Consider the following 16,830-nt stretch of genomic DNA (forward strand, 5'->3'; position numbering starts at 1 on the left):
ATTTTCTTTTGAACACTGTTCTTCGGTCTGCTTTATCATCAAGCAGCTCCAACTGATTTTGAAATTCTACCTTAACTGCGAGATCTGTTATTCGTTACATGCTCGTAGATCTTTAAAAAGAAAAATCTTGTTCTTGGCCAGATTCTCAATGCACTGCTGTGAGATACAATTCTTGAAGATTTCTACAGATTTGTTTTCCATGTTACCCTGACCCATGTAAGGACACAGGGTAGGCCATTTGGGACTGAGATTAGGAGAAATGTCTTCACCCAGTCTCAGTGGAATTCTCTGCCACAGAAAGCGGATGAGGCCAAATCATTAAATGTTTTCAAGAAGGACGTCAATATATTTCTTAGGACTAAAGGGATAAAAAGGTATGGGGAGAAAGTGGGAAGAGGATACTGAGTTACATGAAGTTGAGGTGCTGGTGTTGGACTGGAGCGGACAAAGTCAGAAGTCAGGTAACACCAGGTGATGGTCCAACAGGTTTATTCGAAATCACAAGCTTTGGGAGCACTGCTCCTTCATCAGGTTACGTACAATGAATGTATTGAGTGGGAGAGCAGGCTGAAAGGGCTGAATGGCCTTTTCTTGTTCCTATTTTCTATGTTTCTCTGATTTGTGCAGTGGTCACATGCATTCTCTTATGAGGTAAATCTATATTTAAATCTTCCTCCTCTTATTAAAAGTAGGAGAAGTTAGCAAGTTACTTTTCACATTTTCCAGCTACAGTAAGGAGTCACCTGCTGCTCCTGACATCTGGCTGTTTTTGTGCTGAAGTCCTTGCTTTTTTTTCCCCTATTCCATCACCCCCTAAAATAGAGTCACTTGCCTGCAAGTCAATTGGGTTGACATTTGAGAATTGGGACAAGAAATTCTTGTGCCTTCCAGACTTGGCAGTACATTTTGTGGTCATGCTGTCTTTTCCAAGTTGTAAGCCGGAAACAGCTGTCCCAGGGTTAAATGAAAGATTGTACATCTTTAACACTGAGCCATAACCTCTCTTGACCGCTCAGACAGCCACTGATTCCCTTCTCCCTGACTGTCAGGATGTCAATTTAGTTCTTCCATTTTCTCCAGACATAAGACAAATCTGTTACACATATCCAAATTGAACAAATTAAACCAATTGACAATGCATTCGTCGATCTCACCCTTTCAAATTCAATTAACTCTGAGGGATGCAGGGTGTTAATCCACAGTGCAAAAAAGAAATGAAAAGAAAGGTTTTTTAAATTTCATTCAGGGTTATCACTGGAAAGGCTATCAGTTATTGCTCATTCCCTAATTTCTATAGAACTGAATGGTTTGCTCAGTAATTTTAGAGGGTGGTTGAGAGTCAGCCACATAGGAACCTTTGGCCCTCTCTTGTCTTGAGCCACTTCTCATCAGTCCCTGACTGTGATCCTGGACATAGTGTTTACTTTGGCATCTTGGGGAAGCTGATCAGTCTCCTGTTGCCTGACCCAAACCATCAGGGATGTGCCCCACCGCACCCCAACTGCTCCCCCCTATCCCCCTACTAGCCATTCAGGCCGTGCAGACGAAATCAGGCCAATAACAACTCAGGGTGAGCTTGCCAATTGGATTCATAATTGGCTTGATGGCAGGAGACAGAGAGTGGTAGTGGAGGGTTGTTTTTCAGACTGGAGTCCAGTCACCAGCAGCTTTTCACAGGGATTGGTTCTGGGTCCACTTTTGCTTGTCATTTAAAACAATGGCTTGGATGACAATAGAGAAGACATGGATGTGAGTTTGCTCGCTGAGCTGGAAGGTTAGTTTTCAGACGTTTCGTCACCATTCTAGGTAACATCATCAGTGAGCCTCCGACGATGCGCTGGTGTTATGTCCCGCTTCCTATTTATTAACACCAGCACTTCGTCGGAGGCTCACTGATGATGTTACCTAGAATGGTGACGAAACGTCTGAAAACTAACCTTCCAGCTCAGCGAGCAAACTCACATCCAGAACCTCAACCTGAGCTACAAATCTTCTCAAAACTCGCTAGAGAAGACATGGTTAGTCAGTTTGTGGATGACATCAAAATTAGTGGCATTGTAGACATTGAAGAAAGTTTGCTAAGATTACAAAGGGATTGTGACCAAATGGGCTGGAAAATGGTGGATGGAGTTCAATCTGGATTCATGTGAGCTACTGCATTTTGGTACAACAAACAAGGGTAGGGCTTATACAATTAATGGTAGGACATTTGGTGTTGTGGAACAGAGAGACCTAGAAGTTAAGGTACATAATCATTTGACGTTTGTGTCACATACAGACAGGGTGGTTAAAAAAAAAATGCTTGGCATGCTTGCATTCATTGCTTAGTCCTTTGAGTATAGGAGTTGGGAAGTCATGTTTAGATTGTACAGGGCATTGATGAGGCTTCTTCCTTTGGTTGCCGAGTTATATTAAGCTGGAGATGGTTCAGAAGACATTTACTAGGATGTTGGAGTCATGACTGATGAAGGGTTTCAGCTCAAAATGTTTGCTGTCCTGCTCCTTGAATGCTGTCTGACCTGCTGTGCTTTTCCAGCCTCACACCTATAGGCTATGGCTTCTTGCATCTGCAGGTCTTATTGTCTCCTTTACCAGGGTCTTGCCGCAATGAAAGGTTTGAGTTATAAAGAAAGGATGGATGGTCTGGGACTATTTTCACTTGAGTGTAGGAGGTCGAGAGGTGACCTGGTAGAAGTTTATAAAATAAGGAAGGGTATAGATAGGGTTAATAGTAGTTGTCTTTTTCCCTAGGATGGGGGATTTCAAGACTAGAGGACACATGTTTAAGATGAGAGGAGGGAGATTTTAAAAAAATATGAGGGGCAATTTTTTTTTACAAAGACCGTGGGTCACTTGTGGAATGAACATCTTGAGGAAGTAATGGATGGGGGTACAGTTACAACATTTAAAAGATGTTTGGATAAGTACATAAGTAGGAAAGGCTGGGAGGGATGTGGGCGGGGGCGTGTAGACAGGTGGGTCTAGTTTAATTTGGCATGGACTGGTTGAACTGAAAGGTCTGTTTCTGTTGTCTATGAGTCTACTAATCAGTAGCTATTTCAATATAGTAATTCTTGATTTCTGATTTGGGCAGTGGCATAATTGAAGCAAAAAAATTGGGAATAAAAATAGTCACCTCCCCATATACTGCATCATTCACCAAGACTTCTAAGTATTACAAGCCTGGAATGCCATTTGATTTAAAGTACAAACCTCTCCAATTACTTCACCCTTTCTTTCTACACCTTAACAATGTATCTTTACTACATGAGAAATAGAGAAAAGATTGTTTTATCAATTTTTTTTCTTTATCTGAGATCTACATAACAAACCGTGATGATTCCCATAAACACACCCTTTGCAAAGGCAAACGTAGTAAAATAGATTGTCTCTCATGCAATTCTAGCAGCAGGAGGAGAACTCCCATCTTTTAGTTGTAACAGAGAGAGGAGAAACATCATCCACACCCAGCTTCAATACCTCAGCAGCAACTTCTACTGAAAACTAAAACCAAAAACTGGTTCTATAAGAGGTTGATCTACACATTCAGGCTGCGCCTATTGTTCTAACTTAAAAAAACCACAACCTGTTTACTTTTTTTTGACTCTGAGTAGACTGCCATCTCTGTCTCAATCTTTCTTCATGAAAGATCCAAGACAAAATACACTTTTGAAAGACAATGCATCATCACATATTGAATCTATTTCTACCATTTAATTCTACTTTCAGGGAGTTAATTCCATATTGTAATCATTCACAATATAGAGAACAATCTCATTTCATTTCTTTACAACAATCTTAAATTTACATTCTTTGGTTCCACTTATGGAAACAGTCTTTCATTACTTAGTCTATCATAGCCCTTCCTGATTTGTATCACAACCCTTCATAATTTTGAATGCACCTATTAAATTTCCCCCTTGACCTTCCCTGGTCACAAAGCGAATATTCAATACTTCATGACAATGAGTGATTTAATTAACAATTGTGATATGGATTCATTTGAAGACTTCAGAATATCAGATCTGAATTTTATAAAATTAATCTTTGCAAAGTAATGTATTGGAACGCACTTGGGCTCCCGATTAATTTCCTGGGCACAGAACCTATCTTGGTTTGGGGAGGGATTGAATTCCAGAGGGAGGGATTCCAGACCTTTGGACCTCGGCAGCTAAGACATGCCCAGAGGTAGTGGCTTGATTAAAGTCGTGATGGTTGGGAGGCCAGAATTGGAGACCCACGTAGATCAATTCGTGTAGCAACTCCCCCCTGTTGCTTTTGTACCTAATATGGGAAATTCATCTCACTTTAGGAAATGTTTGCTATTTCAATGTGACTAACTGACTGCAGCGTTGCCTCTGGTTTGTTCATTTTCCCATTTGCAGGTTGAAACAAATGTTGCCAATACCCCGAAAAATCGCCAGGCCTCTGCAAGTATGGTGGCACAACCGTATAAGACACAAGGTGGTTCGGTAAACTATTTGCACATTGGTATTCAGCCGGCAGAACTGAATCCTGGAAGTAATTTAGTCGTTCATCTCAGTCTCCGTAATGACAATGCAGCTGTCCAGAACCAGATAAAGTATTTCAGCTACATGGTATGTTTTCTGTTCCGTCAGTCATGTCTTATTGTTCTGAAATTTTAATAGAGACGGCTCAAAGGTGTTCAGTTTAAAAGGTGATCCATTATGTAGGGAGGAAATGTCCATTGGGCTTCTGTGGTCTTATAACTCATGGACTTTTTTTTTTGTTAATTTATTCATGAGATGTGGGCATCACTGGCCGGGACAGCATTTATTGCCCACCCATATTCACCCAGAAAGCAGTTAGGAGTGCTATGGGTCTGGAGTCACATGGAGGCCAGACCAAATAAGGATGGTAGTTTTCTTTCCAAAAGGGCATTAGTGAACCAGCTGAGTTCTTCCGACAATCAGCAATAGATTCATGGCCATCATTAGACTCTTAATTCCAGATTTTTATTAGACTCAAATTCCACTGTCCAGAATGCCAGGGCATGGCTGGATTCAGGCCTGGATCTCCAGAACATTTCTTGGGTCTCTGGATTAACAGCTCAGCAACAATACCACGAGGGCATCACCTCGTCTATAAAGTATTAAGTTTCCTGAATTTTTTAAAGGAAAATGAAGTAAAAAGTGATGGCCTAGTGGTAATATTGCTCGACTATTAGTTCAGAGACCCAGGTAAACCTGGAATTAAGAGTCTAATCATTACTGTTGTTGTGAAAGCGAGCTGATTCCTTCAGAGAAGAGCACTGCCAGCCTACATGTGAGTCTTAACAATTAGAGATTGGCGCTGAGTGATTGTCGAGCCAGTAAGTCCCATGTTGTGTGAATGACTAAAATTAAACACACGTTTTATGCAGAAACTTGTCCCAATCTGTTTTTCTGATGCAGGTCAGCTCTGAATCACAGAATTATAAATCCTAGGGAGCAGATAGAGGCCACTTGGCCCATTGAGTTTGCACCAACCCTCCAAATAGCATCCCATCCAGCTCCAGCCCCTGTCTTTTGCATTTTCAACGGCTAATCCACTGAATCTGCACATCCTTCGACGCAACAGCCAATTTAGCATGGCAAATCCACCTAACCTACGCACTTTTGGATTGTGGGAGGTAGCTGGAGCATCCGGAAGAAACCCACAGCGACACAGGGAGACATTACAAACTCTACACAGACAGTCAGCAATGGCTGGGATTGAACCTGGGTCCTTGGCATTGTAAGGCAGCAGTGCTAACTCTTTTTCTGAAGAAGGGCTTAGGCCCAAAACATCGGCTTTCCTGCTCCTCTGATGCTGCTTGGCCTGCTGTGTTATCTCAGGTTCTCCAGCATCTGCAGTCCCTATACCTCTAACTCGGACCTGTGGTTTTCCTCACACCTGTACAAAAATTACAGTGGCATCAGGCTGCTGGCTTTTCACTGTTTCTTCCAAGGGTTCTAGGCTGCGACTCTTGAGGGTGTCAGGTGGTAGAAGTATTTCCCATACAAGTTGGGGCCCTAGGATACATGCATAGGTCTCCAGTAGGGTAAGCAACTGAGCTGATTGTGCACGGTGCATCGGAATGTGGGAACATAGCAACAGGAAGACGTTCAGGATCTATGCCTCCATTTAGAGAAATCGTAGCTGATCTGTTACCTAGCTACATTCATTACCCTTGACTCTGTAACTGTTTGTGCACTTACCTTTAAAATTATCCATGCTCCAAGTTTCTTTTTACGAGTTTTTCAGCCGTCTGGGTGAGGTTTCAGTGAAATCTAAGCTCTTTATCTTAAGAAAACCAAGCCACTTCTGACAATGGGAATTTATGCACTCTGTATGATGGGATTCAGAAAGCATTTTGTGCTTTGATTGTTTAAGTTGTTCCCCTTGAGATCTGCAAAGAGTGAGAGTATTCACTGACAGAGGCAAACAGACGTGAACGCCTGGCTGAGCGCGATCACAAGATGCGCTTCCTTGCAATGGACATTTGCTAGTGATGCTTTCCTACAGCTTCCTTTTACTGTTAGATGGAGATCACTTGAACTTGAAATAGCCATTGATTGCCTCTTTAATTGAAAGGTTTCTAGCGAGGGTGGATTCTCAACTAAACCCTACAAACATGAAAGTCACACCTATTGCCATAGATTCGAGACCACCTCCATCTATGTTGACACATAAGATCCATTCCTCAAGACATATGTAACACGGAAACCGTCTGAATATACGAAGCGGAAAGAATCAATTGCAATAACTACAGGATAAATAGAGCATCAAGTACACCATATGAGGCTACCCTATCTCCAAATCATTTGATTTTCTGCATGTCCACAGATGTAAGGATGTCAATAATGACAATATCTGGTCTCCTGGTTCCACTTCTCTGTGTTCTGCTCTGTGCAGAACGAGGCCAGCCAGCCCACTGTGTCGGCACTGGCTCCATTACCGAACGTAATCCTCCTGCATTTCCCCCATATCCCTGCACACCATTACTAGCCAATACCATGACCTCTGAAGTGCCTCAATTGATCCTGCCCCCACCATATTTGCAGAAGGCCATTGCATTCCTAACTACTCACTGTTTGGAAAAAATTCTTTCTCCCCACATCATTTGCACATCAGTTTAAACCTATATCCTTCCATTCTTGTTGCTTGTGGGCCAGCTTCACGCTATCTGTTCTATCTAGTACACTCATGATTTTGAAAACCTCAATCAGATCTCCTCTCACAGACTTCCTCTCTCCAGGATATCTTAACATTTATCTCTGCACAAATGCTGCCCGACATCCTGAGTATTTCTATCATTTTACAATTTGCTTTTGCTTCTGGCTCAGCCTAGTGCCATCACAAGGAACGGTTTGGAGTAGGTGGTTTGATATCCTTGATGGTTGGGTGGAGGATCAATAAGAGATCTTGAGTGGGAAAACAAATGTTAACCATGGGTCAACAGCAGGCTCTGGTATTCCAAGAACAGCAGTGTGGTATATTCTACACCCCAAATCATTTCTGCCATCCCTTTCAAAGTGCACAAAACCTTTGGGTAGTTTAAAGTTTGCCTGAGTTCTGAGGAAGGGTCACCGAACCCAAAACATTAACTCTGTTTTTACACTCACAGTTGTTGCCAGACCCGCTGAGCTTCTCCAGGAACTTTGTTTTTGTTCAAAATTTGACTTGCTTGCCCTCTGCTAAAACAGACATGACTATTCATTAATATGACTTGGAATTGTCATAATTTAATTGTAAAAGGTATATATTTATAGTTTTTATTAAGCTATTTTACTGGCACATACACTGTTTACTTTTTCAGTTACTTCATGTAGTGAGGTTTCTGAAATGCAATAAAGGCCCTTTCTTTTATAAAGGCATCCACACATCTTCAAAATGATCTAAATTAAAACAAAGGACTATGGATGCTGGAGATCTGCAACAAGCTAAAATGGAGTGTTATGGAGAAACTTAGCAGGACCTGGCAGCGTTTGTGGAGAGAGAAAAACAGAGTTAACGTTTTGAGTTCAGACTTGAAATGTTATCTCTGTTACTCTCTCTCCACAGGTCTGCTGAGATTTCTTCATAATTCTCTGTTTTAGGTTGGTTCAAAATGATCTATTGTACTTTAACCTACTTCTATATTCCTCAACTTATTTTCACTTCCTTTTAACCAGCTGATAAACAAAGGAAGGATTGTGGCAGCTGGACGACAGCCAAGGGAGATTGGCCAAATTGTGGTGAACATGCTCATTCCAATCACTTCTGACTTAATACCATCCTTCAGACTGCTGGTCTATTATTACCTGTTAAAGGGACCAGCCATAGAATTTGTTGCTGATTCTGTATGGGTTGATGTGAAAGACACATGCATGGGAACAGTGAGTACTCTTGTTTTCTATTCAATTTTGTTGGTTTAGAAATCCGCAAAGTTTTCACACACAGCCCCAGAGCTGAGAAATTGAATGAAGAAGTGAAGGAGAAAGAAAACACAAAGCCAAACAAGTTGTGAAAATGACAGCATGTGTTACTACAAAAATAGTAGCAGGGCATTTAGACAACCACAACAATATCAGGCAGAGTCACTGTTGTTTTATGTAAGATTTTTTAGAGTTCTCTGAGTAGTTTGTAAGTGAACTGGTCAAAGGAGACCCCTATAGAAGTATTGTATTTGGATTTCCAGAAAGCATTTGATAGGGTCCCAGATTAAAGGTTACTCTGTATTATGTTATGACATGGAGATAGACAACCAAATCAAATCAGCCTTCCTACCTCCGTATTTGTAACACCATCAAATTAAAATCTTCAAAGATCCTCAAAATGATACCTAAACAAATCTTTTAAATGAATAATCCCTGACTCTGTGAATAATCAATTCTTGACCCAGGGTTTGTAGCTTAAAGAAAATATTTAACTATTTATTAACAAATACAGAAACTTTAGCACAGCAAAATAAAAGAATAAAGTATTGATATCTATGATTTCAACCCAATAAACTTTGTTTTTAGCCATATTCGCATAAAAGCCAGAGACAAAAGGACAGATTTAAGGGACAGATAAACTAACAAAACTGATCAGATTACTTACGCTCATGATGTATTGTTCCACAGGCAATTATGACTGTTTATTGGTTGATTTTCTGAAGGCATTGATCAGGGCCCCCTTTTCAGTTCACTCTGAACAGTCAGTAATACTTATAACTTAGTTTCTATCCTCTGAGCTTCTAAGGACTGATAATGGGAGGTAAACCAGAGAACTTTCAAATCTTGATGCGTAGTACCAATAGTCAAATTCCTTCTCTCAGCAACCCAGTCCAAAAAATAATGAAAACACTCCAGTATCTCCATCCGTTTGACCAATATGTTCTCTCCTGGACTTGCTGGCGCCAGCTCCCAGTTACTGACCACATTAATGGCTAAACATCTGCTATCCCTGGTGTTGAAACATCCATGGAGCACTTTGATCAAGAACCAACCTGCAATTTACTCTTGGGCCTGGCCTCACAAACAAACAACAGCTTTGTTTGTCCCTTTTTAAAAACACATGATGCTGCCTACAGTCCAAAGGTCATCTTCAGCTCACAGATGACAGCTCCAAACCAATCTTGATAAAAGAATAAAACTAAAAATAATGAAATGTTACCGAGGGCTCTAAAAATATAAGGCATTATGGAATTAGGGATAATATGCGAGCATAGATAGACTAATGATCACTTATAGGAAACAGAGAGTCAGGCTAAGTGTTCCATTTTCAGTTTGGCAAACTTAATTGGTAACAGGCTACATGGCTCAGTGCTGGGCCATCAACAACTTATGACCTTTATTAATATCTTGGATGAAGGGACTGAGTTTACAATAGCTAGACAAAGCTGCTGATGTAGCAGATGGTGAAAGCATTAAATTTTAAAGAGAGAATTTGTGAATACCTGAAGGGGAAAGTTTACCAAGGCAGGGCATCAGAACAGAAGGAGTTGGTGAGCTGAATAATTCTTGCAAACAAATAAAACTGTACAACCTCTTTCTGTGTTGCTCTGTTCTTTTAATTCCATAATTTCAGAACTCTAATTCCAGCAGCAATGAGCTGTACAAATCAAAAATAATCTGGTGTTTGTGAACATTTCAGACTGACATACATTTCTTCACAGTTGATAGTGTCTGCTGCAAACAAACATGATGAAAATAAGATTTACAAACCTGGAAAACAGTTCCAACTGAAAATCACAGGTGACTCTGGGGCAACAGTTGGTCTCGTTGCTGTGGATAAAGCTGTGTTCGTGTTGAATAAGAAAAATAAATTAACACAGAGCAAGGCAAGTATTTCCTGATATTTTTCTAGGCTTTTAAGCCGAGAAAGCATGGTTAGTGTTTAATAATGGGTGAAATCTTGACTCGTGTTTCTTGGCTCAATGTTTTACTGTTAACCTGCTTATTTGAAAACAAAATGGTCAGTAATTGCCCAGAGATGGGCATGGATGGTTAGAAGAGCTGAAGATAATGTAGAGGGTGTTACAGAAAGGCAATCGTAGCTCAGCTTTGGGAAGCGGGGTTTTCATTGTTGGGGATGGGTGAAAACAGACGGGAAGGAAGGTGTGAGGGAAGAAGCCAAGATATTAAGGCTATTTATTTTGGTTTCCAATAGAGTTAAAAGTATAGCATGGAAACAGACCATTTGGTCCAATTTGTCCGTGCCAACCAGATATCCTAAACAAATCTAACCCCATTTGCCAGCATTTGGTCTACTTCCCTCTAAATCCTTCCTATTCATGTACCCATCCATCTGCCTTTTAAATGTTGTAATTGTACCGGCCTCCACCCCTTGCTCTGGCAGCTCATTCCATGCACGCACCACCCTCTGTGTGAAAAAGTCACCCCTTGGCCCCTTTTAAATCTTACCCCTCTCACCTTAAACCTACTGGCTATTTCCTCTATCCATGCCCCTCATGATTTTATAAACGACAATGAAGTCACCTCTGAGTCTATACAATATGAAGGAGAAGGAACCCAACAGGCGAGGCAGCATCAGAGGAGCAGGAGAGTCAATGTTTTGGGCCGAGTTTGTTCTTTGGGAATGAGGAGGGGACAGGGAGCTGGGAAATAAATAGAGGAAAGAGGGATGTGGCTGGGGAAAGGTAGGCGGATGGTGATAAGTGGATGTAGGTAGGGATTAGTGGGAAGGGGGAGGGGGAGTTAAAATGGTTAGTACCAGAAGGATTTGTTGATTATTGCGTACAGAGCACAGATGATCCGTGAATCTGTCACCAAGTCTGTGCTTGGTCTTACTGATGTAGAGGAGGCCACATCGGGAGCAACGGATACAGTAAACCAGCTTGGAGGATGGACAGGTGAATCCCTGTTGGATATGGAAAGTTTGTCTTGGACCTTGGATGGAGGTGAGGGTTGAGGTGTAGGGCAGGTGTAGTACTCCCTATGGTTGCAGGAAAAGTGCTGGGTGTGAGAAGTGTGGAGCTGACGAGAGAGTTGCAGAGTGAGTGATCCCGATGAAAGGCATAAGGGTGGGGAGGGGAATATCTCTTTGGTTGAGGCGTTGGGTTATAAGTGGTGGAAGTGGTCGAGGATGATACACTGGATATGGAGGTGGATGGGGTTATATGTGAGGAACGGGGGATTCTGTCTTTATTTTTGTTGTAGGGAGGGGTTGTGAGGGCAGAAGTGCAGGAAATACAATAGATGTGGTTGAGGGAATTTTTGATCACCGGCAGGGGGAGGTTGTGGTCGTTGAAACAGGAGGACATCTGGGACGTATGGGAGTGTCATACTTTATCTTGGGAACAGATGTGGCAGAGGTGGAAGAATTGGGATTAAGGGATCGCATTTCAGCAGGAGGGTGGGCGAGAGGAGGTGTTGCCAAGGTAGCTGTGGGTGTTGGTGGGCTTATCGGTGTTGAGGTGGTTACCAGACATGGAGACAGAGAAGTCCGGGAAGGAGAGGGAAGTATTGGAGATGGTCCAGTGAATTTAAGGTCGGGGTGAACTGTTCAAGCTGCTCATGGAAGCATGAGGTAGTGTCGATGCAGTCATCGATGTAGTGGAGGAAGAGGTGAGGGATGGGACCAGTGTAACAGCAGAAGAGAGACTGTTCCACATATCCTGTGACGAGACAGGCAGCGTAGTTTGGACCCATATGGGTGCCCATAACTACCCCGTTGGTCTGTAGGAAGTGAGAGGAGCGAAGGACAAGTTCCATTAAGCGGTTGAGGGTGTTGGTGGAGGGGGACTGGTTTGGCCTATGGGAAAGGAAGAAGTGGAGGACTTTTAGGCCAGCTGCACAGGGAATGCAAGTGGATGTTAATGGTGAAGGTGAGATTTTGGAGTCTGGAGAAATGAAAGTCCTGGAGGAGGTGGAGGGCATGGGTAGTGTCCTGAATGTAAGTGGGGAGTTCCTGGACTGGAGGATAAGGATAGAATTAGGTGAGTGGAGATAGGTTTGGTGGGGCAGGAGCAGGCAGAGCCAATGGGTCAGCCAGGGCAGTCGGGTTTGTGAATTTTGGGAAGGATATAGAAATGGGCAGTGCGGGGTTGGAGGCTGGGGGTGGGAGGTCTCCTGAGGTGATGAGGTTATGGGTGGTCTGGGAGATGATGGCCAGGGTTGGGGTCATGATCGAAGGGGCGGTAGAAGGAGGTGTCAAAGAGTTGGCACCTGGTCTTGGTGAGGTAGAAGTCAGTGCGCCATACCACAGCAGTGCCACCCTTGTCCGTGGGTTTTATAGTGAGGTTATGGTTGGAACGGAGAGAATGGAGGGCTACACTTACTCTGGGGAAGAGGTTGAAGTGTGTGAGCGGGGTGGAGAGATTCAGGTGATCAATATCGTAATGGCAGTTGGAGATGAAGAGTTTGAGGGATGATAGGCCTTGGGGTGGTGCTCAGGAGGATGGCGTTTGTTGGAGGCGGGAGAAGGCGTCTGGAGCGGTGGGCGTGAGAATCACAGTTAAAGACATAAGTGCGGAAGTAGAGGCAGCAGACAAACTGTTCGATGTCCAAGTGTGAGCAGTATTCATTGATGTGTGGGCAGAACGGGATGAAGGTGGGTCCTTTACTGAGGACTGACCGCTCGTCCTCAGTGAGGGGAAAGTCTGGGAAGGACAGTGAATACCCAGCAGGGCTGGAGACTGCGGCTGGGAATGGGGGTGGAGACTGTCTCAGGAGGGGTGTGTTTATGGGGATTGTCACATCGGTGGAAGTGAAGGTTGTGTCTCAGGTGTAAGAGACACATCTGATCCTCCAGGGAAAATAGCCCCAGCCTATCGCCCAACCCTGGCAACATCCTTATAAATATCCACCTTTATATGTTTTAAGCTGTCCCGCACCACCCCCTCTGTAGTACAGATGGTTTTCAAGATGTTACCATTTGTTTCTCCATGTTCTCTAGTTCCATATTCCTCTCCATAGTAAACAGTGATGCAAAATACTCATTTAGTAACCAACCCATCTCCAGCAGTTCCACACATAGGTAGCCTTGCTGATCTTTAAGGGGACCTTTTCTGTCCCTAGTTATCTTTATGTCCTTAATGTATTTGTAGAATCCCTTTGGATTCTCCTTAACTTTATTTGCCAAAGCTATCCCGTGTCTCCTTTTTGCCCTCTGGATTTCCCTCTTAACTATACTCCTAATGCCTTTACACTCTCCTCGGGATTCACTTGATCTCTGCTGTCAATCATTGACATATGCTTCCTTGATTTCTCTAGTCATCCAGCATTCCCTACGCCTACCAGCCTTGTAAAACAGATCAAAGTGGACAACATGCTACAGGTGCATACTTCAAGAAGGTGCACTCTTAAATAAAGTACTTTGAGCTTCAAAGGGGAATGGCAAGTTCTTTAATTTACACCACTCCCTCCAGCAGCGAAGCCCAGGAGCTGCAGTGTGCGTCATCTACAAGAAATATCATAGAAATTCACCAAAGATCCTTAGGCTGCTCCTTGCAAACCCACAACCACTAACCACTTCTCTCTAGAAGAACAAGGGCAGCCGATATATGGGAACACCACCCCCTGCAAGTTCCCCTCCAAACCACTCGCCATCCTAACTTAGAAACATGTCACCGTTCTTTCAGTATTATTGGTCCAAAGTCCTGGCACCTCCTCCCTTGGCATTTTTGGTCAGTCTGTAGCCCACAAACTGCAGCGGTTCAAGAAGGCAGCTCACCACTAGGGATGGGCAATAAAAACTGGCCCAGCCAGGATGCTTATGCCCTACAAGAGAATTAAAAAGAAAGAAATTCCACCCACCAACCCTTGAGAATGTGCCACAGTTTAAATGTTGCAGTTTGCTAGTGCCCATTTATTAAAAAAATGCAGCGGAGGAAAGTGACCGAGTGAGGAATTATGGACTTTGCTGGAGCACCCTGCTACTAGGACTCTTCCTCAAGTCACACTCAGAAGTCAGGACAAATGGTAGGGCAATATCTGAGGGCCCCATGCTGGACTTTGTACTGGCAATCTCACTTCAATCTCTGGCAATCAGACACTGGGCTGCATGCTGGCACAGTATTTCCTGATCTTTCAGATTTCCACTCTCTGTGGTGTCCTTTCCTCAGTTTGGGAACATTTTTGCTCCATCATTGACTCTCCACCTGGAGGAGTGTTGGGGGGGTGGTGCAGTAACAACATTTCTGATGAAGGGCCTAGGCCCGAAACGTCAGCTTTTGTGCTCCTGAGATGCTGCTTGGCCTGCTGTGTTCATCCAGCTCCACACTTTGTTATCTCAGATTCTCCAGCATCTGCAGTTCCTACTATCTCTGATGCATCACCTTGTTAATCGGTTTTGGCTCAAGTAGCGGCTTTGTGTGTGTATCCTGCAGATCTGGGACATTGTGGAGAAGAATGACATTGGCTGCACGCCTGGAAGTGGCAGTGATGTTCTTGGTGTTTTCACAGATGCAGGGCTAACAATTGTAACAAGCAGTAACCTCAAAACGCCAACAAGGACAGGTACTGTTTCCGGGAAGCACTTGTTGAATTAACTTCTGCAAGTCGTAAAGGCGACACTGAAATTCTATTTACAACAATGACTTGTGGTGGAGGATGAATGAGATAATGGTTTAGTGCACAGTGCTAGAACTGTGCTGAAGTCTAGTTCAGATTGACAATACACATCTACATTGCACCTATTCTATCTCAAATCCACCCCCAGTACTGATATTCCTGATAGTCAGCATTCCAAAAACAGTGAAGAAAAGTCAGAGCTAACGTTTCAGGTCCGGTGACCCTTCCTCAGAACTCAGAGTGCAATCCTGAGGAAGAGTCACCGGACGCGAAACATTAACTCTGCTTTTTCCTTCGCCGATGCTGTCAGACCTGCTGAGCTTTTCCGGCAACTTTGTTTTTATTGCTGATTTACAGCATCAGCAGTTCTTTCGGTTTTTATTCCAAAAACTTTTGCTGGCTCCTCTATGCACTTTTCTTACATCTCCATTATTTGTTGCTGATTAATTCTCCTGGTAACTCCTGTGGATAATCAGTATGATGGAGGCACAAAGTGAATGCAAGTGTGTTTGTAAAATGCATATCATGCGTCAACTTTGTTTGAAACTGCTGGACTGCAACTCATATTTTAACATCTATCTCCAATCTCTTTAACAGACCTGAAGTGCAAACAGCCATTGAAACGTAGACGTCGTGCAACAAGACTTATGGATGTTAAGCTAGCTAAATGTATGTGTTTTTGATTTAGTAAAGAATGCATTGCGATTAATCATCTTAGTAAGGGTCATTCTGATGGGAGCTTTTTAACCTATAACATTAGCCCAACTAAAATTTTACTGAAATTTGGTTAGAATGAATTAACAGTGCATGTTGTAGACATTGTTTTGGATACTTCATGTTTTCTCTCTCTAAAACGCAAGTGCTGGAAAACAGGATTAGAATAGATTGATGTTTGTTGGCCCGCATGGACACGATGGGCTGAAGGACCTTCTCCTATTAGCGTGGGCACAAATGCAGGCAGCTTGCCTTGCTGGTCGGGGTTCCTCAGTCAAAGTGGGTGTACATTTTGCTATGTGGCAGGATGCTACATCAATACCACACCCATGCCGGGCATTGGTGATGTTGGCATGCTAGCATTCCTACAGGCAAGGGTGGAATGCAATTGTGAATGGTGGGGCATCGTCGTCTGGTACAGGTGTAATAGGAGTGTTGCATGCAATGGTGAGAGTGGCAGAGCACGGTCCTGGGTGAGAAATGGGTGCAGTAGCAGAGATAGAGTGAATGTGAGGCCACAGAGAGACAAGAGTGGAACTTAACCCTAGCTGAGAAGCTCGCCACCGTCTTTCTGCATTGCTGTTTGTTCGGCCGCACCCTGGAGATGACGCTGACCTTGGTGGTGACCTCAGACTGCGCTGGCAGGGTTTGGTGGTATGGCTTCTCCTCTGGTAGCACCCCGTCTATCGGAACATGCATGGCCCCATTGGATAATCGTGCTGCAAAAATATCCCCTTCTGTGCCATGCTCAGACTCCATCCTTGACTGAGTCGGATGGCTTCAGAATGCCAGTGCCCACCCAGGTGCACAGCACGCTTCTTAAGGTGGCACTGGTGGGAGGGGAACCTGGTGTATCTGTGGGTATCCACTGAGTGGTGAGTTATTGTAGACGGAAGTAAAGTTGCCAAGGTTGCATTGGGATAGTGTCTCTCTTTGGAGAGAGACATGACGGTGTTGGTGCTCCGATGTGAGGGGCACCACACCATCTGAGGCAGAGGGTGAGAAGGAGCAATCTTCGGCTGGTGCAGGGGCTGAACCCGCGCTGTTGGTCTCACCCTGCATTGCAAACCCGCCATCCAGCCAACTGAACTAACCAGCCATCCTCAAGGGATTGGGGCATGGGTAAGAGAGGGTG

The 16,830-nt window shown here is 43.6% G+C and overlaps 1 protein-coding gene across 1 annotated transcript in view; it reads left to right on the plus strand.

Moving 5' to 3' along the window:
* Positions 1-16,830, plus strand: part of LOC125447479 (complement C3-like) — a 108,092-nt gene that overhangs the window by 21,667 nt on the left and 69,595 nt on the right. The window contains exons 12-16 of the mRNA XM_048521868.1: positions 4,386-4,598; positions 8,157-8,360; positions 10,124-10,288; positions 14,798-14,927; positions 15,579-15,650. Coding sequence (XP_048377825.1) covers positions 4,386-4,598; positions 8,157-8,360; positions 10,124-10,288; positions 14,798-14,927; positions 15,579-15,650 — 784 coding nt within the window. The remainder of the gene's footprint in view (positions 1-4,385; positions 4,599-8,156; positions 8,361-10,123; positions 10,289-14,797; positions 14,928-15,578; positions 15,651-16,830) is intronic.

Source organism: Stegostoma tigrinum, chromosome 35 (assembly GCF_030684315.1).
Source record: "Stegostoma tigrinum isolate sSteTig4 chromosome 35, sSteTig4.hap1, whole genome shotgun sequence".
Classification (NCBI taxonomy): Eukaryota; Metazoa; Chordata; class Chondrichthyes; order Orectolobiformes; family Stegostomatidae; genus Stegostoma; species Stegostoma tigrinum.